Genomic DNA, 27,639 nt, shown 5'->3' with positions numbered 1-27,639 from the left:
CCGAAGGTTAGGGACAAATGCAATCGCATGGCAGGATGATGTAAACGGACCAAACTTCAGTCCGGAAAACAACTGCAATATAAGGTTAGTCATTAATATACTGCTGCATGGGTGTAGTTACATCATAAGGTTTTAAAAACTGAGCTTTAAAATGAATAGTGATAATAAAAACCGAGAGGCCGACAGTGATCACTGCCTTTTTTAGGGGCTTGTTCAGATTATATAAAAAAAAGATACAAAGCATTAAAACATGTTAAAAACACAACAGCCTTAATAAACGCAGAGTAGTTTGGACCTGGAAAAAGGTTTCATCAGGTCATCACTTAAAGATCGGATATCTCACCTGCTGTGAATCTTTTAATGCAGTACAGTTGTTATTATTATCACTTGTCACATCCTGTTTATGACAGTTAAAATAAATAACATTCATATAAGAAATAAAATTGTCTCGTGTAAACTGTATGTGGCGTTAAACAGGTCTATACTTCTGTACTTCAATGTTGGTCATAACGTGGTACTTCACGAGCCATATTTTTTATGAGGTGGTACTCACTGCGAACAGTTTGAGAACCCCTGACATAGCAAATACAAAGAAATTCTGGCTATGTTGAACAAATTGTTTTAACCTTTGCTGAAATTGGCACTGGCCCCTCTATCCAGAAGCAGTTTGGCCAGGTCATAGTTGGCCACGCTGACAGCACACATAAGTGGAGTCCATTCAAATCCAAGCCTGGTCTCCACATCCACACCTGTCCACAAAAAGCCACAGCAAGCAAGACAATCAAAATAAATTATTTTATATGGATTAATAGCAACGTTAAACAAAAAATCATATATAATTGAAGAATTGTTAGAGCATTAATGCATTATTTAGAGACAACTATAATGTGTGATACAAAAAAAATGAAGTGCTTGCCATTGTCCAACAGCTGTTTAACAGTGTCTGTGTCTCCGTTACTGATAGCTTTTTTCAAAGCTGACACACTATCTTCTCCTTGTTGTTGAACAGCATCCAGCTCCTGTAAAAATATGGAACAACCATAATCAATAAAAACTGATTCCTTCATATAAAAAAATGTTAGTGCCTCCAAAAGAGTTTGTGGCCTTGCACCAAAGGAAAATCAAAAAGAATATAGTAATGTGTATGTGTGTATAATGTTTTTTCCTTCCTTCATGTTTTAAAGTTAGGTTACAAAGTCTCTTCTGACTCATCGGGATAATCGTAATGCATAATCAATTCAGATGACCTGTTTTAAGCAATGAAAAATATCAATTTATGTTAACGGCATTGTGTACATGTAAAAAAGTCATTATTAATAACAGTCTTTGCTTTACTCAATGTCTTTAGCTACTGTATTTATCTATTATAGAGAACTACTAGATATAAAGCTGTGATGCTCAATATTTCATTTTGACTTATTTAACTTTCATTTTTGTAACCTTATTTAGCCATTTTTGTATATTCTGCTTTCTTGGGCTACTCTACTTTATTTCAGCCATTTGTCTTCTAGAGATGGTACTTTTTTCAGCAACTGTAAGTGTATGTGAAAAGGCTCTGTAACACCTGTCACGTATGTCTGTGGGTGTCCTGTTGACTGCTGACACACAGTGTGTGTGAACCTCAAGTTTTATTATTTTTTAGCAAATGTAGCGATTTTTATATGGCTCAAAATGGTAAGTGCATCCATTTCCTGATTTTTTTAATCCATTTGACTAAAAACACTTACCCCTGTGTAACTTAAACCAGCTGGTAATTAGCATTTATCCTATATTTATGCATGTAGGAACCCTGCCCAAGTTACAGCCATGTTCATTTTTAAGCAGCCTCTGAACAGCAATTCAAGAACACCAAGGGTGAGAAAGAGCGGCAGTTGCACAAACTCCTGAAACTGAACTCTTAACAATAATTAAAGAAAACAGCAAATTGGTTTTCTTTGTATGTTAAATTAGCTTTCTACTACAGTAAATAAAATAAATAAAAAACAAGAAGAAAGAAAGAACATATGAGGTTCGTTAAGTTAGCTCATGTTAGACACAGAGGTTGCAGCTGTTGCTAGTTAATGCTATCACTAGCAGCATAAAGGCAAATGAGAAAAGATGGAGGGCGCTGGTGTTGAGAACCTTAATGCAACCAGAGGTTTTATCCGAATAAGGCGAGATGTGCCACTCAGCTTCGCTGCCGTCGCTTTCTTCTCCAGCCGCAAAGGCATAATCCATGAAGTTCGCCATAATTTAGCGCAATAGCTCGCTAAGCATCGGTCAGAGTGGACTCTACAGGTCACACTGGAGAGACGTTTGAGGCTGCGCACTATGGCGACCCGGTGTTGGGCGGAGTTTGACACCAAGCCAATTTAAAGAGTCCTGTTCTAGTTTAATAGGAAAATACAAATAACATAAATAGCAGTACAGTGTTTTCATAAAGTTACGCTGTACACGGAATTAAAATTGTGTCTTAAAACAGGAATTTTTGTTGTTGCTACAAGGCCTTGTTTTTGTCCTGTCTCCCGTCCTCATCCCTGTTTGTGACAAATGGCTTTTCCTCCCTGAGCCTGCTTCTGTCTGAGGTTTCCTGTTAAAACGGAGTTTTTCCTTTCCACTATCACCATGTGTTTGCGCCTACAGGTCATACCATTGTTGGGATTTTCTCTGTATTATTATAGGGTCTTTATCTTACAATATAAAGAACTGTTATTGTCATTTGGTGCTGTATAAATAAATACAACTGAATTAAATTAAAACAGGTGTGAACCTCGGCTCTTTTATCTAATCTGCATGAAGGTAGAATTTATTGACAACAGCTGCAAGGGACAGTCATTGTCCAGAAGAGGTCACTCTTTCTTCAGTGCAAGTCAACACCGGTTGTAGCCAACTGCAAGCATCTAACAGTGCATCTCTCTGTATTTTTCCTCAGGTCCCCTTACTATCTTTTATCTTTTCTATCCCGCTCTGGCTTACAAATCACACTGAAACAAGCTATAACTAAGCACCCTTTTTCTGATTTACTTACTTCTTTTCGTATTGAATTTTCACATTGCTCTTCCCCGTGGTCTTTCTCACACCCTGGTTTGTTGTTTTCAGTTATATGATTATGGCTCATGGACATCAATGCCAGCATCGTTTTCTGTACGGAGTTTTGGAGCAGTGTTTCTACTTGAAACATGAAACGAATCCTTCACTTTCGAACAATTCTTTGCTTCTTTGTTCCAAACACAAACTCCACTAATATTTTCTCCCCTTTAAACCAGATTACCTGTCAGCACGGCTATTTCAACAAGTGATCTAATACCACACTTTATCTCTGTTCCCTTCAGGAATGTCTAGGTTTTAACCCTCCCTAAAGTGAAACGGTGCTTAACCTTTTTTTAAAGAAAAAAGTTCGTCGAAATATGTAGGAACTGTACCAGCTATTAAATAAAATGCCACAGCTTGACTATCAGAGGCAGCTTGGTAGACCTGCAGCAGCAGGACTAACCTGACTGTAAAACCTGTTCATTCGGCGGTTTTTATTATGTTATTTATGCTTCAACAAGACGTTTAAATGTTAGGTTTTCACGTTAAAACCCTAACTGTTTGTTATTTCTACTCTTCTTTTCTCTCCAAATTACCTTTTAACTGAGTGTAATTGAAGTCAGGATAATTCACATTTTGTGAGTTCTGCACTCCGGTCACCTCCCACATCTTTTCTGATCAACTAACTTGTGCCTCTTGAGTTTGGTGCCACAATATTACCCTGAAGCCAGTCGGCGTGGAAATGACGTTTCGGTTGTTGGCGAGCCCATAAAGGATAGACTGTCCTCTCCCTGTCACAGAGTGAGAGGGAGATAAAAGAGAGAGAGTGAGTGAAAGGAAGGTAGTCGAAGCGGACTGTGACTTGCAGCAGAAAATAAAACTAGGAAAACGCACAAGAAGACATTGAGTTTTAGCAAGTGGAGGAATAATAATAATAAAAAAAACCTAGGGAAGCGCGCAAAGTGACAGAAGAGGTACAGTTTTTTGTTTTTTTCCACCCTTTTGGGACACCAAGACGACTGCATAGCGACGATACATTCAGAGCAGATACGAAGTGGAGAGTAAAGCGGACGAGCATCCCCTCGGAGCCACGCGGGGGACACTCAGGTGCAGGGAACTCAAACTGGCGGCGCTCTTAGAATGCAGAAGTCACCAGTAGAAGATGCGAACTTCTTCTCCAAATTTTTCTTCTGGTAAGAAATGTTTGGTGTACAGCCTTGGCTCCAGGTCCAGGGCCAGGTGCACACGCAGCGTGTCTGTTGTAAAGTGAAATTAAAGTTATACGGTGTAAAGTAAATAAAGAAATGTCAAAAGGCAATTACTGCAGGGTTCTATTCAGTTGGTAAGTGAGACGCGTTTTTCTTCACACATCTGCAGAAATCACGTGCGTAAAATACAGAGTTGTGCTCCGATGTAGTATGTTCTAGAAAGCGTTGGCAGTTGCACTTAAGCTACTGATGATTTAAAATTTGTGTAGCGTGCTAGGAATTGTCATAATTCACTTTTTTGTATGGATTAAATGGTTCTTTCTTTGTTAATATTGTAGCCTAATAAAGTGGCGCCGACGCCCCACTTACTCCAATTAGAGATCCCAAACAGACAAATAATCCTAAAACCTACATGGTGTATCTGGACGAGACACCCTGTGATTCATTCACAGATACTAGCAAATATTTCTCTCAGTACTCTGTCATTAGTCTGACTATGAAACCAAAGGCTTATCATCTAGCCACGAAGAAACAATTATATTTCCATGTAATTTAAAAAGATTAATTACAAATGTGTGTGTGTGTGTGTGTGTGTGTGTGTGTGTGTGTGTGTGTGTGTGTGTGTGTGTGTGCAGGTGGGTAACACCACTGTTAAGGAAGGGCTTCAGAAAGAAGTTGGATCTGTCAGATGTGTACAAGGCTCCCTCCTTTGATCTGGCAGACAACCTCTCTGAGAGACTTGAAAGGTTTGTACATCCTGGCCGAGTAATTGTGCATTATTAGAACAATTAAACACTTTTTTTTTTTTAGTCTTTCCTTACAAGATTAGTAATAACAAAATTAATAATGATCTCCCCTTTAAACTCACTGAGTTGAAGCCTGTTTTTGGGGAACTGGTTGTAAGGTATTCTCTGAAACTAATAAAATCATTAACTGAACTTCATCCAGACTTTATTAAAACATGTAGAGAAAATGTCTAGGTATGTGCTGATTGTAGCATGCACAGTAACGAAATCCAGGTAAGTGGAACTTGTAGACATTCTGAAACCTAGAAATATGCGGCTTTGATGTTTTTCACGCATGTTCTTTACTCATGTTTACAGTAGCAGGGTATGAGTCCTTTCTTTTTTCACAATAAGGGCTGGCATTTAAACAAGGCTTGACATAAAGCAAACCTGTGTGTGCCAACAAACAGCCAGACCAAAGATGATGGACAGACGTGACCCTCTTTTTTTGCATCTGTTTTGCACTCTCTCTGATTTATTTCTGTTTCTCTCTTTGTCTGTTTCTATCTTTGTCTTACATTTATTTTGTTCAATAAAAAGTTGGATAATGATTGCAATTTTTTATAATAAATTAATTTAAATGTATCCTGTTAAGCCCAATGCTAGCAGCACAAGGGCTTTCAGAATTTTTCGTTTTTGTTATTTTGTTACTTTCTTCCTTTGATCCCTTTTTAATCTTTTCCCGTTCTTGCAGATATAAGCTGGTGGCACATCTTTGACAAGTCATTTCCCAAAAGTTAAATCCCAAAAGTTAAATACTCTTATGTTTTTTAAACCTTGCCTAAAAACCACAGCAGTGTTCCACGTAGTCTTGCCTCTTTGTGGGGCTGTCGTCACGCTAAATGTGGCCAAAAGGCTGGTCAGTGTACACGGGTTTTATAAAGTCGACCTTTAGAAAGGGCCCAGTCCCACCAGGGTGATAAATGAGCAGTGGTGGGTGATTTTGCTTTCATTATTCTAATCAGGCAAACAGTGAGGACTTCTGGGAACGTGAACTTTACCTTCCATTAAAGCATGCTGTGTGCCGTCAGCCTCTTTTATCACCCCCAATTCAACTCAAGTCTTTGAGCTTTCTTGGCATGACAGTTATTATCTAGCAGGAGCTGGAATGAAGTCTGGTAAAGACAACACATACACGCACGCGAATCTGCGTTTTTAATTACATTTTAATCATTTTAAATGTTGATATCATAAACATAGTGATGTTTTTTATTTTAGATATATCTATGTTGCAGTAAATAAATAACATACTAGGTAAGAAGATTGCTATCAAAGCAAATCTAGAAACCCGTAATCTATAATGATTTGGCCTCTGCAGACAACAGACAATATTTTGAAGCTTTTATTGAAACCATCTGAACCAAGACTTTCTGTTTGGTATATATGTATGCATTAGAAACAAGCTAGTAAAATTTTAGAGTTTAAGAATGCATTGTGGCAAATGAAGCTCTTCTTTTACACTCCATACGGAGCATGAAACCAAAGCCTGCAGAACCTTGATTATTCAGTGGTACTCAGACTGCAAGCAGACAGCAACCAGAAGCTAGGAAGCGTTCAGTTTCAAAATCTTGTCACGTCTATCTTATGGTAAATAAATGGTAAATGGCCTGCATTTGTATAGCGCTTTTCTAGTCCATAGGACCCCAAAGCGCTTTACACTACATTCAGTCATCCACCCATTCACACACACATTCACACACTGGCGATAGCAAGCTACATTGTAGCCACAGCTGCCCTGGGGCGCACTGACAGAGGCGAGGCTGCCGGACACTGGCGCCACCGGGCCCTCTGACCACCACCAGTAGGCAAACACGGGGTTAGTATCTTGCCCAAGGATATTTGGCATGCAGCCAGGATGCAGCCTGGGATCGAACCACCGACCTTCTGATTAGTGGCTGACCTGCTCTGCCACCTGAGCTACAGCCACCCCTGTATTATCCATATTGTCTGTACACAACAGTACAGTGGTTAGCACTTTTGATTCACTACTGTATCTGCGGAGTTTGCACATGCTCCCTGTGCCTGCAGGAATATTATAGGTTAATCCTGTGATAGACTGGTGATCTGTACAGGGTGTACAGTGAATTTCACCTTGTGACAGCTGGGATATCCCCATCCCTTCCACCCCCATCCCCACAGTTTTCCTGTTTGTGGCCCAGAGTTGTATATCTCTGCTTGGCAGTCAATAGGTAACACATGGCCACCTAGACATTTTGCATGACTCACTGAAATTGAAAATGCAAGGATCTCTCCCTGTACAAATTGAGACTAATTCAATATGAAAGGTAAATCTTCAATCCCCTTATGTTTTTTGTAATCACTTTCTTCCTCAATTGTCGTCCCCCCCCCCCACCCCACACACACACACACACATACACACATACACTTACTGCTGCTGGTTGGCCACATCACCGCAGCTATAAATTTCCCCTCACAGAACAATGCAGCTACTCTCTAAAGCTGTACTTGCCTGCCAGGCAGTTGTGGGAAATTAATAGAGTTATAACAAACTTACACTAAGTAATTCCTAACAATACTTGTAGAAGTTCCTAGAAAACTAGACTCAAATTCCCAACATCTAAAAGGTACAAAATTCATTCACAAAAATTATATTCCTAAATAAATGGCAACAGGTTTTTATTCTGTGAATTAATCACCAGCTGAAGTTGTAGAACAGACCATTAAACTCTGGCTGGTACACAGCCAAAGTAGTAGCAGACAGATAGAAGAGCCAGAGCCAAACCCTTCTGGTATTTGTCTGGTGTTGTGTGTTTCTCCCATTCTGCCTTCTTCACTGCATTTTAACTGTGTTACAATATAACTCTTTCCTCCCTGCAGAGAATGGGACAGGGAGGTGGTGTCAGCCACAGCCAAGAGAAAGCCAAAGCTGCTGAGAGCACTGGCCCGCTGCTTCTTTTGGCCTTTCGCCTGCTTTGGTGTCCTCCTCTACCTTGGGGTGAGTATTTCAGTCTGTCCTGCAGGAAGCACATCCAGCATCTCTAACTGGGAATTGTGATGCTCAGTCCCGCTTGCAGATTCAAACCCATCATTATTATAACTTGATCATGTTGGTTTTATCTTGTAGATAAAGCAGATTCAAATTTAGATTTTTTTTTTAAACACTTACTGCAGAAAGCAAATAAAGTCCTGGTCACATGATCTCTGGCTTCTGAAAGCACGGATTGGGAAGAGAGAGCTGAGCGTAAAAGCGAAGCTCTCAATTTACCAGTCGATCTACGTCCCTACCCTCACCTATGGCCACGAGCTGTGGGTAGTGACCGAAAGAACGAGATCGCGGATACAAGCGGCGGAAGTGAGCTTCCTCCGAAGGGTGGCTGGCCTCTCCCTTAGAGATAGGGTGAGAAGTTTGGCCATCTGGGAGGGGCTCAGAGTAGAGCTGCTGCTCCTCCATATCGAAAGGAGCCAGTCGAGGTGGTTTGGGCATCTGACAAGGATGCCTCCTGGGCGCCTCCTGAGTGAGGTGTTCCGGGCATGTCCCACCGGGAGGAGGCAGACCCAGGACATGCTGGAGAATTTATATCTCTTGGCTGGCCTGGGAACGCCTCGGTGTTCCCCCGGATAAGCTAGAGGAAGTGGCTGGGGAGAGGGAGGTTTGGGCTTCTCTGCTTAGGCTGCTGCCCCCGCGACCCCGGATAAAGCAGAAGAAGATGGATGAATGGATTGGGATGTAAAACCTTCACCTGTCTTTCTGAGTTTTTAAATATGATAAAGGCTGGAGATTAGAAGGTGTTATTAACCTGTCTTTTTAGCAAATGTACCCATTAACATAAACAAAATTAATTCTTTAAACTTTGACTTCAAAATTTCATGTTCAAATGCAAAAATAATTATTGTTACACTGTTCTACAGCTCAGTCGAACATCATTATGGTAGGACGAGGAGGGGGCAGCTACATTAGTTATGAAAGACATCAGATTATAATAAAGTAGATGGAAAAAGAACCCCTAGTGCTCATTTGATTTTTGACTTCAGTTAATTCTTTTCTGATAATTTTGTGGTCTTAATCACTAGTTTCAAGTGCTATTGAGTACCATATGAAATTCAGTTATAGCTGCATGTAGAGTCACAAAGGACGATAAAGCAAGAACTGACATTGCCATATGAGCACACATTGCACATTGGTCACATCCACCCATTGATTGTGCTTTCAAAACACCAATATGGTGATGACTATAACGCTCAGGTAGAGTCTTTAAGTCAGGACATAAATAACCATTTCTCTATATGACCAAGTAGAGTTGTGTGTGAGAATGCAACCCAGTTAGACTGAACATTAAACAGTCTTTATCCATCCTGTTTAATTACACCCATGTTAAAATAGCAGGTAAATGTTCTTTAATGTAATTATTGTGTTACACCTACTGCATACTCGACCTGGCTCGACTGCATGCCTGGCTGTAATTATGTAGCAGTTCGTTAATGCTGTACCTGCATGTGTGTGTGGTACCTGTTAACTATGGTGTCCTGCTGGCACACCCCAATAAAGCTATTGTGCAATGACGCACAAACATCACAAGCATGTCACACCATGGTGTCACAAACCAGCTCACTGTCCCAGGCTTATGGGAAGCTCCAGACAGCAGCCATTGTGTAAGTTAGTGCAGTTGTTGCTGGTTGTCAAGATGGCAAGAATGCCTGGTGGATTTTGAGGAGACACTAGGTAAACAGAGAGGCTCCGAAAACACATTGAAGTGGAAGCCAGCATAGTTTTCTGGTCGTTTAAGGCTATTAGATTTTTGGCAGAAAAATGTTTATCTGGACATGCTTGGAATCTTGGCTAATGATCCTGGCTGATTCCAGATCCAGACGTGAATTTGCTATTATGTAACCGCATTTTCTTTTTTTTTTTTAAGGTGACATTTTCTTTTAGTTTTAGTGTTTGTTTGTTTGTTTTTACTTTATGTCATGTTCTCAACATTAAAAATTATTGGAATATGCACTTTCCTAAAATACCCATATTTGAAATGGCAGTTGATACTGAAACTGATCAATTTTTCTTTGTATTTGCATTTATTTATTCCCACATTCATACCAGAATAACAAAGAAGTCCTCATTATTAAAATGTACTTAGGAGTATATTGCTCATAAACTTACCATGCCTGTAACAGGGGTGATAAAATATACTTAACAATCTTCCAAGGGCACGAGGAAAGCTGATTCTCTAGTGATGAACTAACTACAACTACAAAACCATTGGTTATTCATTTTCATCATTTACTGTCCTCTCCAGCAGCTTTAGCAAGAATCATGATCTGAATGCACTATCGTGCCAAATACATTTGCTTTGCCACGAGGAGGTGTTATTGTTTTCTCTTTATTGTCCCATGGTTTTTGTGCAGGAGGCTTCCAAGACAGTGCAACCTCAGATTTCAGGTCGCATCATTGCTTCCTTTGACCCGTTCCATGCTCCAGAGAGAAGTCAGGGACTCTACCTGTCCCTGGGCCTTTGCCTCCTCTTCACTGCCCGCTTCCTTCTGTTGCAGCCTGCCATCTTTGGCCTGCATCACCTTGGCATGCAGATCCGCATCGCACTTTTTAGCCTTATTTACAAGAAGGTAAGGGAAGAACATTATCTATGATTAGAAACTATTTTCCAACCTTTATAAACTTTTTTAACTATTTCTAAACTGTATTTTTAACCTTGAACAATGATATTAAGATTTCAAAGATTTCAATGCATTTTTCATTTGCAACAAAACTAGAGTAAAACGTATAGCGTTTGTTCCTGAAGTGTTGTGTAGTGCAAGTGTAAATCCTTGCAGCCAGTAGCACTGAGCTGCTGATAACACCTGAATTGAATACTTGTTACTTTTAGTCACTGCTGTAACAATCTGCTATCAGAACAAAGCAACCCATCCGATAAGGCCTTTGCATTTCTTAGATTTTATGTTTTCCTAGTAATATTTTGAAGACCAGCTTCCACCTTGTTTGTCATGTATGACTGAGCTTTCCCAGAGAGGCACTTCCTTGACTGTCCACAGGTTGCTGTGAGGGGCATGTCAGCCAGGTGTCAAAGCATGGCCGTGTGTCACAGACTTCCACTTTTTACTCACTTTCTCTTTTTGTGTTCCAGCTGACCTCTGACCTTTGACATTTTCAGACCCTGAAGCTGTCCAGCAGAGTCTTGGATAAGATCAGCACTGGTCAGCTTGTTAGTTTGATGTCTGCAAATCTCAACAAGCTGGATGAGGTGAGAAACCTTGGACCTTTTTTTCAAGGGCAAAAGCTGATTGTTTGTCAGAATCAGCCAGAAGTTGTACTTTGTTTCGAAATTCTATTATTATCATTATTATTGACTTTCTTATGAAATAATACACAGGGCTTTAGCTTGGAAAACAACAATATAAAAAACCCCACACATTTCAGAAAAATTTCAGATTCCCATACCAGATCAGCTGGGTCACGGGTTTACAACAACTGCCTCCAATGCTGATAGCAAATAGGTTGCTAGTGGAAACTGTGCTACTATTGGCTGAAGACAAAGGAGGAGGAATTAATGAAGCTGTGTTAGGAGACAGCGAAAGAGAAAGAAAGGTAGAAGTGTGGAGGTGAGAGTAGGGACTCTAAACATGCACTGTAACTGGAAGGTATGCAGGAGACCAGGTGGAAGGGAAGCAAAGGCAGGAGGAATGGAGGTGGATTCAAAATGTTCTGCTATGGTGTAGACAAGATGTGAAATGGATCTTGAAGGAAGAACTCCTGCGAAGATTGTGCCGCAGTGGTTAGCATTGTTGCCTCACAGCAAGAAGGTCCTGAGGGAACAAGTGAACATGTACTTCAAGGACGAGGGTAGGGTAACAAATAGGTGGACTATATTCGATATAGAAGGTGTAATCCAAAAAAGAAAGCGGACTGAAAGGTGATGGTAGTCTATAGAACAGGGGTGTCCAACTCCAGTCCTCGAGAGCTACTGTCCTGCAGCTTTTACATGCAACCCTACTCCAACACAGCTGAATCAAATGATTGGATTACCTCTTCAAGTTTGGCAAAGGCCTGATAACAAGCCATCCATGTGATTCAGGTGTGTCGGAACAAGGATGCATCTAAAAGCTGCAGGACAGTAGCTATTGAGGACTGGAGTTGGACACCCCTGCTGTACAATGACTTTGGAAATTAAAAAGAGAGAGGCACCGGCAAGAATTACATGGTGAAATGAAGAAAGAAGAAAGTGAAGAAGTGAAATGTAGAAAGAAGTGTACAGCTGTAGTGCTGGGAGAAACTGCCAAAAGGCTGTTTGGTGTCTAGAATAAGAAAGTGCAGGAAATTATTCAAAGGAAGATACTAGCAAAGAAAAACGTGGGATAGTTAGGGAGATGAAGAAAGTAGTCAGGAGTACTGGGGGGCTTGGCAAACAGCAAAAAGTGAAAGATGGGAGTGATCGACAGTGATTGAGCTGGAAAGGATGTGCAGCAGGATAGAATGATTAAGAATAGAAATATAAATGTACTAACAAGTGAAGAGAGTGTGCTGAGTAGATGGAAGGAGCACTGTGAGATGCTGATGAATAAAGAAAATGAGAGAGAAAGACAGATGGAGGACAGTTAGTGATTCAGGAAGTGCAGATGATTAGTGAGGGTGAAATGTAAAACTGTAAAGACATGAGTGAAAAGGTTCAGATGACATAACTGTGGAGGTGGTCTCCATTAGAGAGGGCATTGGACTGTTTAACACAAACTTGGAATGAGAGGATGCCTAAGGAATGGGGTGTACTGGTACTGAAGAACAAGGGTTATGTGTTGAGCTGTAACAACTATAGAGAGATAAGGCTGATAAGACATATTATGAAGATAAGAGAAAGAGTTGTTAAAGATAGATTACAGGGATGTTTGCTTTGAGAGTCTTGATGATTGGAGAAAGAGTTGCACTGTGTCTTTGTAGATTTAGAGAAAGCATATGGTAGGGTGCTAAAAAAGGAGGGGCTGTGGTCCTGCATGAGGAAGACCAGAGAGGCAGAAAGGTTTGTGAAGTTGGTGCTAAAATTGTGATAGTGATGAGATGTGCGGTAGGAGTTACAGATAGGTTCAAAGTGGACGTAGGATTATATTTGTAACCATGCCGGATCCCTTTCTTGCTTCAGAGGTGATGACGAGATGACAGATGAAGTCACAACTGAGTGTCTATAGATTATGATGTTTGCAGTTGACATTGTTATCTGTAGTGAGAGTAGGGAACAGGTGGAAAAGAGCCTGGAGAGGTGGAGGTATGCTCTAGAGAGAAGAGGAATGGAATTCAGTTGAAGCAAGACAGAATACATGTGTGTGAATGACAAGAAGACAGGTGAAACTGTGAAGCTGTAAGGAGCAGAGGTAGCAAAGGTATATGAGTTTAAATACCTGGAGTCAACCATCTAAAACAGTGAACATTGCACAAGAGAGATGAAGAAGAGGGTGCAGGGAGGGTGGAGTAGATGGAGATGAGTGTCAAGGGTGATGTGTGATACCAGTATAGCAGCAAGAGTGAAAGGTAAGGTTTACAAGATGGTAGTGAGACCTGCTATGATGTATGGTTTGGAGAGGATAGCACTAACAAAACGAAACAAAATAACAGGAGGCAGAACTGGATTATCACTGGGAGAGACCAGGATGACCAGGTAACAGGTAAGTGATTATATCAGAGGGACAGCTCAGGTTAAGCATGTTGGAGACAAAGTTAGTGTTAGGCAGGATTGAGATTTTTGGACATGTGCAGATGAGGGATGGTGGATATATTGGACAAAGAATGCTCATAATGGAGCAGCCCGGCTGGTGAAAAGGAGGAATACCTTAGAGAAGATTCATGGATGTAGTGAAGGAGAACATGCAGAGGGTTGGTGTGACAGAAGAGCGATAGGGTGAGATGGAGGCAGGAGGCAGATGATCTGCTGTGGTGTTCTCTGAAGGGAGGACCTGAAAGAAGAAGAAGATAGTGTTTTAATTAGAACATCCTCACACAAATAAAAAAAAAATGTGCTAGAAACCAGTGGGGCATGAAAATTTTAAGTTAATACAACTCTGTTGAAAAGTGAATGAAATGTGAGATTATTCATAGAAATAATACAGTAGTTTTCCATTCAGAAGAAGATGGGAGGAGTTGTCTCTGCCAGGATAAGGGGAACAAGAATTCACATCGTCACTGACTTCAGTGAATGTGTTTTATTAGGCAACACTAACTGTGTTATCCATACAGAGGACAAAAGAACAGTGCATTACTATATACAGTGTAGTGTTAGTACATAAGCAAGTATTACCTGCGCATCAGTGTTGGAAACTCATGATTATGTATGCATGTTTGTCTTGGCTCTCACTGAGGTGTTGAATGTGGAAACACTATGCAACCTGCGTTGGAACAATTATCACCTGGCTCGAATGTGGCTTGTGTAAAGGTGGTACAGTGGTACCTTGTGTAGTAGTTCTTACATGAGTGTGGAATAACAAGATGAAAGTTGCAGCTGAGTGGATGAAAGGACCCAAGTAAAGTGAGAGCTGAGATTAATAGATTAGATGGATTCAATGTTTTTAGGACTTGCCTTACATGTGAGAATCCGGTCCCATCAGAATGATTGGACATCATGTGGTCTTGAACCTACCAGTTCCCTGTGTGATTTTGGATTGCACTGATGCGTGAATTACACCGCCAGTATTCCAGTGCCTTCATTTGTGTTGCCTCCTGCACACAGTATCTAGGAAGCTCCTTCACCAAAACCACTCTGAGTATTTCCAATATGAAAGTGTCTGAAATTGGCAAAGTCACTTATGAAAATTGACTAGTTATTCCATATCCGCAGTGTTTATTGAGAACTGTGTATTCACTCCTTCAGTCAGCTTGGATTCAATTCAGTCATAAATTATTAACATTTTAATAATGCGCAATAAAGTCTTTCCAGGGAACCATCTAAAAGAATATATATCACAATGTAATATTGATTGTGCATGTGTACTGATTGAACCTTTATTTATGTAATTTTCAGTGGACCTCTTTCTCAAATACTATTTCATAACATTAAGCGATATGCTTTATTGTCCCGTAGTGTGGTCAACTTTCCTCTTTGTACAAAAACACTGTTTCTGTTTTTGCTAGCTTTCTGTTATTATGTTGATCCTAGTTATAGCCCTCAGTTAACCTGTCAGATACCATTTTTTTAAAGCAATGATTGTTTGGTAAACACACACACACACACGCGCGCGCGCACTGATCAATTGTAAAATAGCCCTTTTGTATCGTCACATTGTCATCTTACATGTACACTAATTTAATTTCTGTGTACTTTGTGTGTACAGAGTTTGGGTCTGGCACATTTTATATGGATCACCCCTCTGCAGTGTATATTGTGTGTGGGTCTGGTCTGGGAACTGATTGAGGTGAACGGCTTCTGTGGCCTTGCAGCACTGACTCTGATGGGCATCGTCCAGGCCTGGCTCTCCACCAAGATGGCACCTCATCGGTAGTAAAGCACAACCAGACACACTTTTAGTATTGGACATCTACCCTATTACATATCAATATACACTTGTATTTGTGTCTTCTGTCTTGCAATGTGTGTTTTTCTCTCCAAATATTAAAAATATTAGTTTCACTTTGTAGCAGTAGAGCTGTGTGCCACAAAAGCAGGCATGCTAGCGTTCTTGAACAAGTCACAGTTCAATTTATGGTAAATGGACTGGTTCTTATACAGTGCTTTTCTACTCTGAGTACTCAAAGTACTTTACATAACTTGCCTCATTCACATTAGCATTTGTTCTACCTAAGTGCTATCTGTCTAACATTAGCACACATGTATATTCTGATGGATGCATCAGAGAGCAGCGTGGGGTTGGTATCTTGCCCAAGCCGAGGATCAGACTAGCATCCCTTAGATTAATAGATGACCTGTTCTACCTCCTGAACTACAGCCACTCTACTCTCCAGATATTTTATCTCTGGTAGTTTGTAACAAGTACTGCAGTAATATTAATCAGTGGGCAACACATTGGTGCTGTGGGTAGCATTGTTGCCTGACAGCTTAAGGTAAGAAGGTCCTGGAGTAAAATCTGGCATTTCCGCCCCACGTCTGTGTGGGTTCTCTCCCATGTAGTGGGGCTTCCTCCTACAGTCCAAGTTATACCCCGCCTCTCACTCCAGCCACCCTGAATTTAGTAAGTGGAACAAATTGGATAGATGGAATCTTAATCACCTCCCACTATAAAGAGTCTCATCCTACAAATGAACTTCAACTCCATCAACTTGGACAGTAGCTGGTAACTGTAGTCTGTGTTATGTTCCACAGACTTGGTAAGCTCAAAATAGCAATGCATGAATTAGTTCTTCACTTGCTGAATGTTCTGGTTTGAGTGGCTCTCCAGTTCGCTTTGGTTCTCAGAACAAGAACTACCCTCACTAGTTGTGGTCCAAGACAGTGGAGTTGGATATTCTCTTAAAGCCATAACGTAGCCTGCCTAGGGAGACTGCCAGTAGGGAAAATGAGGGAAATGAGAATTGAGTAGCTGTTTATAGCTGGTTAGCAGTGAATAAAACTTTTATACTCTCAGTAGTTTTCCAAATGTGAACACTAACACTGTCCAGAAACAACAAAAATGGCACAGGTCCATATATAAACAGAAACTTGAGAATGTTCATGCATGCATAGGTGGATCCTCTGATGCTCCTTGCTATAAAATTGTGTTGGTGTTCTGGTAAAACTTTCTCCTTTGAACAGGGCGAACAGAGCGCCTATGACTAGCCGCCGCCTAGCTCTCACCACAGAGATTATAGAGAACATTCACTCTGTGAAGGCGTACGGCTGGGAGGAAGTGATGGAAAATATCATCAAGAACATCAGGCAGTAAGACACCACCACATATAAAACACATCCTGCCACACACAGAGAATAACTCTCACAACAGCTTTTTTATTATTGAGAAAACAAGGTTAAATTGTGCCATTTGAAGCTAACTGTAACACTTTGTCAGGTTTTTTTTTTTTACCATAATGAAATTTGCTAAAGTAATTCGAGCATCCTACTGTTAGTAATCTAATGTGTTAGTTAGGTTAGAACATATATTTTTGTGTATAGTTCCCTTTTTTGATGAAAACCCTTTGTTCTTTCTTCCATTTTCACTTTCCTCCGCAGGGATGAGATGACACTGACGAGAAAGATTGGATCTCTCCGTTACTTCTACAGCGCGTCATACTTCTTCTCTGCCATCTTTGTTATCCTCTCAGCGATTATACCATATGCACTCAGTAAAGGCATCATCCTGCGTCGAATTTTCACCACAGCCTCCTACTTCATGGTGTTAAGAATGACACTGACCCGCCAGTTTCCAGGTTCCCTCCAGATGTGGTACGACACAATGACACTACTCCACAAGATTGAGGTAGGTTGAGAGATGTGGTGAGATAGATGCTTGTCATCCAAATGCTTTTAATGATCCTACACATGTTATAACTGTCACGGTCTGCGGCGGGTGGACCGTGTGTGGGAGTGTGAGGTTCCAGGTGCAGACATAGACGAGGAGACAGTACTGAACTTGAAACGAAAAGCGAGCCTTTATTTGGGCTGATTAACGTGGCAAACAACAGAAAGCACAGAGGCAAAACTAAACTAGAAGCTGAACTGGGAAAACTAAGAACTGACACTTAACTCAGACAGCAGGGAAAGCGAAGACAGGGTGACAACGATGCATATGACGGAGATTACTATGAACAGGACTCTGTGCTGGAACAACAAAGAACTATGAAATGCATACACGTAAGCAACATGGACATGACCAGCACAGAGTCCTGAAACCTGGCGTAACATGGGGGAAGTTGAACAGACGACGCGGCGACGAACAAAGGAAGACTGAGGACTTAAATACACACATGAGGTGTGTGGAGACACACGAGAACACAGCTGACTAGAGTGAAACATAATGGCAATACAGGGGAGAGTAACACTAACTACAATGAGCAAAGAACACCATACTCTTTCAAAATAAAACAGGAAACACAGAGACATAGACATGGAGATAGAACATGAACTTAACCTAACCAGAGACATGAAACATGACAGCTAGACACACGGACCAGGGAGAGATGACAAAAGGGACTAAGAAACCAAGGACTAAACTGTAAACTAGAAAACAACTAGATGCGTTAAACTACACATGTGGATACAAAAATATGCATTAGAAGTTAAACCCTGGGCCTCATGGCCCAGTACCGTGACAATAACTTTGCTAACAATCATCAGCATAATGAATCCAGAATTTTTCAGTCTTTATACGCCTATAACAGAAAAACTCTGTATAAGTTAAATGCATTTTATAATTTAAATGTATTTTTTTCTCTTCAGGATTTCCTGATGAAGGAAGAATACAGTGGACTGGAGTATAACCTCACCACCTCAGAACTGGAGTTGGTCAATGTGTCCGCATCCTGGGATGAGGTCTGTTTACGTCCATTTGTTGAGCCTAAAAGAAAGTGAATGCTTCTGCTACTTACTGCAAAGGCAGAATCAACACACTTGTCTGATGTGAGACATTTAACCGTAACATAATACACACAATCAGGAGTATCTGGATTATGGCATCATTGTCATCATGTTATATAAATAAATTGTATATTATGACATGCGCTCACCTGCCATTTCACCATTACTGGTTGCACATCCATGATTTGATCACAGCTCTGTTGCACTGAGGTCTGGTGACTGTGGAGGGAATTTGAGTTGAGTGAAGCCATGTTAAACTTCTGTTCAACAAACCAGTTATTCTTTACCCTTGAAAAGAAGGTGGAATAAAAGAAGATCAAAAACAAAATGGGCAAAAACCAGTTTGCTGTTTGCCAAATTGTCCTGTTAACGACAATAGCTCCAAGTACTAAAATATATGTCTATATAGGTTTGTCAGTTTATATCATTCTGGGGAAATTTTGGCCTACCCTCTTTTACAATATTGCCACAGTTCATTGAGATTTTGGACTCAGAGCTTTACCTGGACTGATCTACTGTTCTGACATTTGACTCTGCAACACTTCGGTATACAGAAGAGTTCACAGTCAACTCAATGACTGCAAGGGGCTCCGGTCTCATGGCTGCAAACTAAACCCAAATCAACCCCTTTCCCCTGTGCTAACACTTTCTGTGAATGTTTGTGCTGATATACTATTTTTGGTTTTCTCCACGCATTGCGCAAAACATTATGGCCAAATATCTCTACTTTGGTCCTGTATGTTCTAAGGACTTTGTTCCAATCTCATGGTTTGTTCAACACAACTTTGCAAACTGAAGCAGTGCTGTCGTGTTCTTCTCAGACATAAAAGGCTTTCTCCTTGAACCATCCCACAAAAGCAATATACAGTCATTTTCTAATTGCAAGGGTAATGCATTGAGTTTAATTAGGGAGCAAAGCAGCTGGTTACAGTAAAGAAGAAGAATTCCTTTTTAACAGAGATCTTTGGCAGAAACTGGCTCTGGAAGGCTGGTTGAGCTGAATGTATAAGTAAGATGATAAGTATAAAGAAGTTTTGGACAGAAACATCAAAGATCTGTTTTTTAGTTGGCTTAGAAATAAAATGTAATTGATATGTTGGTACAGGTGTCCAGTATTCTGCTTTTTGTGATGTACTGCTCTGTGTGTGTGTGTGTGTGTGCGTGTGCGTGTGTGTGTGTGTGTGTGTGTGTGTGTGTGTGTGTGTGTGTGTGTGTGTGTGTTTAGAAGGAGGTGGGTAAATCCAAATATATCATTATCTGAGTCAGATGTCAACAGTCACTACTAGTCCCAAACATCATCAGTCAAGCTGTAATACATTGACTCTTATCTGTGTGTTAATACAAGGTTGGGACAATCGCATGTTTGAAGAAGTCAAATTTTGACAGCCCCTACAGTAATTCCAGGTGTAATAGTTAATTCCTCACCATTGCTGGGAGACAGCAGTATAATCTTATCTATAAGCTCAGACAGTAAACTTAATCTAACAGGTGTGATTCATTGACCATGCAATACCGTGAGAAAAAGAACATCGAGCTGGGGTTTTTTCCCATGTCACTTTGCCTAATTAATTATCCAGGTGTTGTCACTATACTGGAAACTTTGCTGGAAACACAACTCTGAACTCTTGATGAGATCAAATCAGATTCTCCCCCGGCTTTCACCTCTTCCTGGAATGTGCCATTCGCAGTTGAATGGAATGGGTGTTGCCTTTCTTTACTGCTGGCAGGGTGCACATCACCTCATTAGAATGAGAATCACACAGACAAACCTATATAACCAGAGCGCAAACTGGCATTAGAGGTACGGTGACCCATAAAATGTCACAGAGGTCAATGATTAAGCCAGGCAGTCGAGCAGAGTTCCCCTCTTCTAGCAGTGAGAGGCGTCGCCCATTAATCTTTACAGACGTAAAGACCGATGAGGTGATATAAGGCCATTGTGAGACCCTGGGAGTCTTCTTCTGTCCTTGGAGAATCAAATTCCTCACAGTAATTCAATTCAATGTTATTTATAAAGCGCCAAATCAAAACAACAGTCTCCTCAAGGTGGTTTATATTGTAAGGCAGACCCTACAATAATACCTACAGAGAAAAACCCAACAATCATATGACCCCCTATGAGCAAGAACTTTGGCGACAGTGGGAAGGAAAAACTCCCTTTTAACAGGAAGAAACCTCTGGCAGAACTAGGCTGAGGGAGGGGCGGCGCCATCTGCTCCGACCAGTTGGGGTGAGAGAAGGAAAACAGCAGAAGACATGCTGTGGAAGAGACAGAGATTAATAACAAGTGCGATTCAATGCAGAGCGGTCTATTAACACATAGTGAGTGAAAAAGGTGACTGAAAAGGAAAAACTCAATGCATCATGGGAATCCCCCAGCAGCCTATGCCTACTGCAGCATAACTAAGGGAGGATTCAGGGTCACCTGATCCAGCCTAACTGTATGCTTTAGCAAAAAGGAAAGTTTTAACCCTAATCTTAAAAGCAGTAGTTTATTCTAGTGTCACTGCCTGAGAGCACAGCATGATGGACACAGTCACTCAGCCTTGAAGCAAGCAGTTTTATCAACAAAATGAAAAACAGAAACATGCATGCCGTGTGCAGGTACACAGAGTCTTGTAAATGAAAGTGTCACATGATTCACTATAATACATTAAAAGGAGATGTTTGATTATGAAAGTCACCTTAAAGTGTAGAAAATGAACTCTTTTGTATTAAATTGTTTAAGAAATCTTAATATGCAGAAAGTAAATGATAAACAATCTTTTGCCACATACAGATATCATGTTTAGTAACTGCCTATGAACTCCTTTACAGCGTATCGGTGAGTTGTTTGAGAAGATCCAGCAGGAGAGCAAAGCAAATGGACACCTGAACGGTGACCCCGGGCTATTCTTCACCAATCTCTATGTCACCCCTGTGCTCAGAAACATCAGCCTGCACCTCGACAAAGGCCAGATGCTCGCTGTGGCTGGATCCACTGGCTCAGGAAAGGTAGGATTTCAGTCAAATTAAATTCTGGTTAGGGAGTCACTGGAGTCTGACCGATATGTCTTTCTGCTTTTTGTCAATATATTGATGTTGGTAAATAATTTTAATTTAATGGACAATAAATGCAAATTAAAGAAGAGATGGAAGAAACACCCCTCAGCCGTATTAGATGTGTTCTTGTGCATAATCTATCTGTCCTTAAGAAGCTACTGTGCAACTTGGCAACACACGTTTGAAACAATAGTAAATGAATAATGTAACAATAATGCAACAAATTGAATAAGGCAAGTTTATTTGCAACCTTCACTGTCATAATAGCTTAATATTGGCTCATAAATAATTACATGCAATAAATGCCAGTTTCCCTTGAGCAATGAAAGAAACATGATGACTCACTCCATATTCCTTGAGTTGAGAACACAGTTAGATGAAGAAGAATAAAGTGTGACCATGCTCTCCTGTTTCCTTCAGAGTTCCCTGCTCATGATGATTCTGGGAGAACTGGTGCCAACAGAGGGTAAAATTAGACACAGTGGTCGCATTTCCTTCTCACCCCAGACTTCTTGGATTATGCCAGGGACGATTCGTGACAACATCCTGTTTGGCCTGACCTATGATGAATACCGCTACAATTCTGTTATTCAGGCCTGCCAGCTGGAAGAGGTACCTTTATTCCTTTCATTCTCTTTCGCTGCTTTTTCTTTGTGTCTTTTGTTTTGCAAACATGGAATTGTATTTGTCTTGTTCAGTCATGGTGGCTGTAGCTGTTCATGCAGAATACAGATAACCTGGTACTTATTGCAAAAAACCACAAAGTAACATGTGCAGTTCATGCATTACTAGCAGTGCACCCAAGTGCCGGGTTTTCAGTTTTGTTGTGTTTTTTTAAAGCAGCAAGTTCATGGGTACAGCCTGGCCAGTGCTCTGCTAATGGCTTATTTAGTTAGTTACAAATGCACAGCTGTGGCAGTACAAATTACCAATGCTACGTGTGCTACTGCTATCTTGGATAATTATATAATTAAATCAGAGTTGGTGGGGCTACTCTGGCTTTCCACCTTTAGAGGCCATTCCAGTAAAAAATTCCAACTGGGATTTAAAAAAATTCTGACTGGAGAGATCAAATGGAATGCCCACATGTTTATGGTAATTTGGTAAACGTAGCTTTTTCCTCTGTGTTTTAACACGTGAAATATGTTTGTAGCCACTGAAAAGAAAAAAAAAATCTCCATTCTGGAAAACAAAGGTTTTGTCTTGGAGCACCTTTATCTCCTCTCTTAATGTCAGGCTGCGCATTGTGTTGTGGTTCTTTGTGTTCTGATTGGTTGGGATTTTTTGTAGTTAGGGTTATTTTGCCACCTGTTGCTTTGGCTCCTTTTTTCTTTTTTTGCAGTGTTTTTGTGTGCTTGTTTTCATGTGGGTGAAGATATTTTCAAAAACCTGCTCAAATGAATGTGTATTTTTTTTCTTTTTTTAAATTACAGCAGAAAATTTCTGTTTTAAAAATATTTATTTGTTTGGAATTAGCATAAGGGAGAGTTTCATTGTTTAGGCCACTGCCCAGAGGTCATGGCCATGGCTGAGTGGAAATGTAGATGGACTGAGAAGTCAGCAGTTTCACTTTTACATTCAGTTGTCTCTTTGGCATAACACAAGCACGGGTCTGTCTGTGGATCAAGTGACAAACGTTTGCAAAGTGAGGATATTGTCATGATAGTCCTGTCGTGACTACACCTTCAGGCTTGAAAACTTTGGACTCTTGCACTAAAACCTCTGCGTCAAGCTGCAGATCCAGCTATTGCCACATGTTTGAAGTTCATAGTGAAATTACAAGCAAACAAGTGGCCATAATGGGACTTCCTAAAAATGGCAGCCACACTGGAAGCTGACCAGAGGTGCATACTATTCAGAGCTTTCTCAGAATATGGATGATAATAGTTGTTGGCATGTAGCAACAATTTGACAGTGTCTTGATATTTTGATACTTTTTAACCACTAAGATAGCTTCTTACTGGTAAATAAGAAGAACTGACCAGACTGCTGTTCTCAGAGGAGAAGAAGTAAACTGTCAATGAACTCAGGTGACAAGATATCCCTCTTTATGTGGGACTGCACAGCATTTTTATTACTTGTCCCCCTTTTCCAAATCTTGAGACAATGTCCCTAATTTTTGGCTGATTCTGCTGAACATGCACATTTCTAAACTCTGGTTTTTACACAATGTATATCAAGTGAAGGCTTTTTAACCATAGTCAGGAGAAGATTATCTTGTCTAATGCCAAACCCATCAGGGAAAGTTACAAATTCCCAGAAATCACAAGCTTGTTTTGTCAAATGTGAAGGAGAGTACCATAAACACAAGTATAAAGAAAATAAGGCACTATAAAAGTAAAACTGAACTGAAAATGGCAGTATATTCTGAGAAAATGGTTTGCTTGAGTAATTTGTCAGCTTCGCACAGGGAGGGAAGTGTGTGGTGTGAGGTGACATGTGTGTCGTCATTGGATTAAAATTTTTAGATATGGTGCCAATCTGCGCATACAGCCAAGCTAAACCCCCAAAACTCTTAATAGGAAGGAGATAAGCTAAGAAAAATACAAAAAGAGAATATGGGAGTATAAACAAACAATTGCACGAGACCAAGAACAAATTTCAGACAACTTTTTTCCTTATTGTATTGAATCACCAATATATAAAAATAAGCTTTCACCTGTACATGCTACATGACACTCTGATAACAGTTTATTTTTTAAATTAAAATTAAAATGATGTGTTTGTCCACATTTAGTATGCTGAGATCTGTTCACCCTACTGTAAACATATCACAAGCTGAGTCACTGAAAGTATGGCAGCATTACTGGATTGAAAATGTGACTACATACTAAAAAAATCTGTTTTCAGCAGAGTGAAATCTTTGCCAGCTTTTTTTTTTTTTTAAGTCTTTTCTTAGTCAGTGATCTGATTCTCTCTGCTAAGCTGCCTGTGTGGAGCCACTGCAGGGCATCGCGATGGCTCAGGTTTCACCAGTCCACATTTACACCAATTATGTGTCCCACAAACACAAATACTTGCATACTTGCAAACTCTATGCTTGTCTCTAACTCTGACACATGTACTCTCTCATAAAGCCTCAGTGTTGAGTGACGGACCTCCAGCAGAATAATGTCTCCTCTGTTACTGTGGAAATCTCACATTATGTCACTGGGATGCAATACAAGCCTTTCAGCTCACAACAAGCTGGATGGACGAGCACTGGATCTGAGGCAGTGAGATTTAAAAAAACAAACAAAAAAACCCCACACAAACACAACTTAGAAGTGTCAGTTTTTGAACATACATTACTCAAAGGTTTGGTGTGATTTTGCTTTCTGATTTGTTGAATATATCCATGGCATCAGCTGGAAGGAACACCAGGTAGTAGAACACACAAAAATAACTTCCATCAAATTTCATTTTTCTGAAAGTTGTCTCAATGCAATGCCAGAAGTTAATAAAATAAGACCCTGATATGCTACTATACTATACTATACCTATACTACTCCATATGGAAACATTAACTGTCTTGGACCAGTGCAGAAGCAGCAGGACAGATCTGACCCTGAACAATAATTAAATGCACAAAGGCTGATGCTCCAGACACTGAAAACTGATTCCTTCTTTCACTGAAAAAGTCATTTCAAGCTGTGCTAAACTGATCAGTTAGACTTTTAGCGTGACACATTAGCCTTGGCTAAAGCAATGTGCAAAATATAAACTACTGTAACGTTCACAAGAACCAGACGGTTGGGGTCTCAGTTTGTCCGTTTATTCGGCACATAAGCCAGCGGGTTGTTAACTCAGTGGGAAGCGCTCTCGAACTACACCTCTCTTCAGCCTGGCACACACACAGAACAACCAGGTCCCCCCACCCCTTCCTGTACACCACCCTCACTACTTCCTGCAGCCCAACCAAACATGAATCTTAAAGGAACAACAACAGTGTGCAGAGAAAACCAACATGTCACTGTCCAGTAACACTTAACCATCGTTACACTGCCCCCCCAGCAATAAGTTCCTCGTCCCCGAGGGAACGACACAGTCTCTGAGGCGGGGCGGTAGCCTACGTTCCCTCCTTGACCTCCTGAGCCCCTGAGGAGGACGCGGAGCTTCGGGGCTTTGGGGTGAAGAGTCCGAGGGGGGGGAACGCAGCCCCGGTCGGGGGCCCCTCTGAGCAGGGTCATGGACGCTCTGTACACGTCCCTCTGGAAAGGAGGGGAGGGACTGTCCTCTGTAGGGGGCCATCCGGTCTCTGTGCAGCGCTACTATCCTCCCCCTAGGAGGCAACTGCACCCTGTAAACAACCTCCCCCACTCGCTCTAGGACGCTGCAAGGCCCCACCCAGCTGCTATCCAGTTTAGGACACCGTCCCTTCTTCCTCTTTGGGCTGTAGACCCACACCAGCTCCCCAGCACGGAAGTGCCTCCCTTTAGTGGTGATGTCGTAATTCCTCTTTTGGCGCAGGCCTGCCTTCGCCAGCTGCTCTCGGGCGTAGGAATGTGCAGAATCCAGCCGGTCCTGCAGCTTCCTTGCGTAGTCCCGGCCCGGTGGTGCCTCTGGCGCGTCCGGGGGTTTCCCAAAAGCCAACTCTGCAGGAGTTCTCAGCTCTCTCCCTAACATGAGCAGGGCAGGCGTACATTGGGTGGAGTCCTGCACTGCCGACCTGTAGGCCATGAGGGTAAGGGGAAGATGGTAATCCCAGTCCCGTTGGTGTTCTGAGGTAAGGATGGCTAGCTGCTGGGCCAGCGTCCTGTTAAACCTTTCCACCAGCCCATCGCTTTGGGGGTGAAGTGGGGTGGTGCGGGTTTTCTTAGTCCCAAGGCGTTCACACATGGCAGCAAATACCTTGGACTCAAAGTTACGCCCCTGGTCACTGTGGAGGGTCTCTGCTGTTCCAAAGCGGCTGAACATCCCCTCCACTAATACATCAGCGACCGTCTCAGCCTCCTGATCTGGGATGGCGTATGCTTCCGGCCACTTGGTAAAATAGTCCATGGCCACAAGAACATAGCGGTTTCCTCTGTCTGTGCGAGGAAATGGGCCCATGACGTCCACAGCTACTCGCTCCATTGGGGCTCCTGCTGGTTGCTGCTGAAGCTGAGCCCGGGACTGGTCTTGTGGCCCTTTGTGTGAGGAACATGCATCACAGCTGCGGCAAAAGTCCTCCACATCCCTCCGCTGTTGACCCCAGTAATAGCCCTGGCGGAGGCGGCGAAGAGTCTTGGAGACCCCAAAGTGGCCAGAGCCAGTGCTCCCATGGCAGGCTCCCAGCACAGCTGACCTCAGCGACCTTGGCACCACAACCTGCCACCTCTCCTCCCCCGTGGCAGGATCCTTCCAGGCACGCTCCAACACCCCCTCCTTCAGCCTGAGAGCTGCAAACTTGGCCCACAGCCCCCTGGTACAGATGGAAAACCCAGTGACCTCATCCCAAAGGGGTTGCTCCCCCTTCTCCAGCCACTGCAGGACCGGCAGCAGGTCTGTGTCTTGTTCCTGCCGTGCCCTCCACTCCGCTGCATCCACCACCAGAAGAACCCTGCAGGCGAGCTGTGCTGCTCCGTCGTGAGTTCCTGCTCTATTTCCTCTCGCTTCTCACAGTAACGGCAGCCAGCTGCAGCACATGGGCGGCGAGAGAGGGCGTCTGCGTTAGAATGGTGCGTCCCTGCTCTGTGCTCCACGGTGAAATTGAAGGCTTGGAGCTCCTCCAGCCAGCGAGCCACCTGTCCCTCTGGCTCCCTGAAAGACATCAGCCACTGAAGGGCAGCATGATCAGTTCTGACAACAAATGCTGTGCCGCACAGGTAGTATTTAAAGTGTCTCACCCCCGCCACCACAGCCAACAGCTCTCGTCGTGTGACACAGTAGCGCCGCTCGCTCCTGTTCAGGACCCGGCTGAAGTACGCCACCACCTTCTCCCCTTCCGGTCCAACCTGCGACAACACCGCTCCCAGCCCCACATTACTTGCGTCAGTGTCCAGGACAAAAGGCAGGGCGGGGTCAGGGGGGGCAAGGACTGGGGACTCTGTCAGCGATCTGCGGAGGGTGTCGAACGCCTGCTGACAGTCCTGGGTCCAGATGAAGTCACGGTCCTTCTGCAGCAGGTGGAAGAGTGGTGCGGCTATGGAGGAAAAGCCCTTCACAAACCTCCTGTAATAAGAC

General features: G+C 42.0%; 2 protein-coding genes across 2 annotated transcripts in view; one reads left to right on the top strand and one right to left on the bottom strand.

Moving 5' to 3' along the window:
* The window catches only part of asz1 (ankyrin repeat, SAM and basic leucine zipper domain containing 1), a 38,083-nt gene extending 35,819 nt beyond the window's left edge, over positions 1–2,264 (bottom strand). Inside the window, exons 1-3 of the mRNA XM_080875774.1 lie at positions 2,122–2,264; positions 917–1,019; positions 627–749 (exon numbers count right to left, since the gene is read on the bottom strand). Of these exons, the coding sequence (XP_080731900.1) occupies positions 627–749; positions 917–1,019; positions 2,122–2,229 (334 nt within the window). The 5' untranslated portion in view covers positions 2,230–2,264. The remainder of the gene's footprint in view (positions 1–626; positions 750–916; positions 1,020–2,121) is intronic.
* A 1,493-nt stretch (positions 2,265–3,757) lies between these two features.
* cftr (CF transmembrane conductance regulator) overlaps positions 3,758–27,639 on the top strand; it is a 48,031-nt gene continuing 24,149 nt past the window's right edge. The window contains exons 1-11 of the mRNA XM_080875773.1: positions 3,758–4,202; positions 4,853–4,963; positions 7,841–7,958; positions 10,364–10,579; positions 11,125–11,214; positions 15,281–15,444; positions 16,696–16,821; positions 17,110–17,356; positions 18,316–18,408; positions 21,271–21,447; positions 21,916–22,107. Coding sequence (XP_080731899.1) covers positions 4,150–4,202; positions 4,853–4,963; positions 7,841–7,958; positions 10,364–10,579; positions 11,125–11,214; positions 15,281–15,444; positions 16,696–16,821; positions 17,110–17,356; positions 18,316–18,408; positions 21,271–21,447; positions 21,916–22,107 — 1,587 coding nt within the window. The 5' untranslated portion in view covers positions 3,758–4,149. The remainder of the gene's footprint in view (positions 4,203–4,852; positions 4,964–7,840; positions 7,959–10,363; positions 10,580–11,124; positions 11,215–15,280; positions 15,445–16,695; positions 16,822–17,109; positions 17,357–18,315; positions 18,409–21,270; positions 21,448–21,915; positions 22,108–27,639) is intronic.

Source organism: Rhamphochromis sp. 'chilingali', assembly GCF_963969265.1.
Source record: "Rhamphochromis sp. 'chilingali' genome assembly, chromosome: 2".
Taxonomy (NCBI): domain Eukaryota; kingdom Metazoa; phylum Chordata; class Actinopteri; order Cichliformes; family Cichlidae; genus Rhamphochromis; species Rhamphochromis sp. 'chilingali'.
The sequence above is the reverse complement of the archived record's forward strand: the minus strand, read 5'-3'. Positions and strand labels throughout refer to the sequence as shown.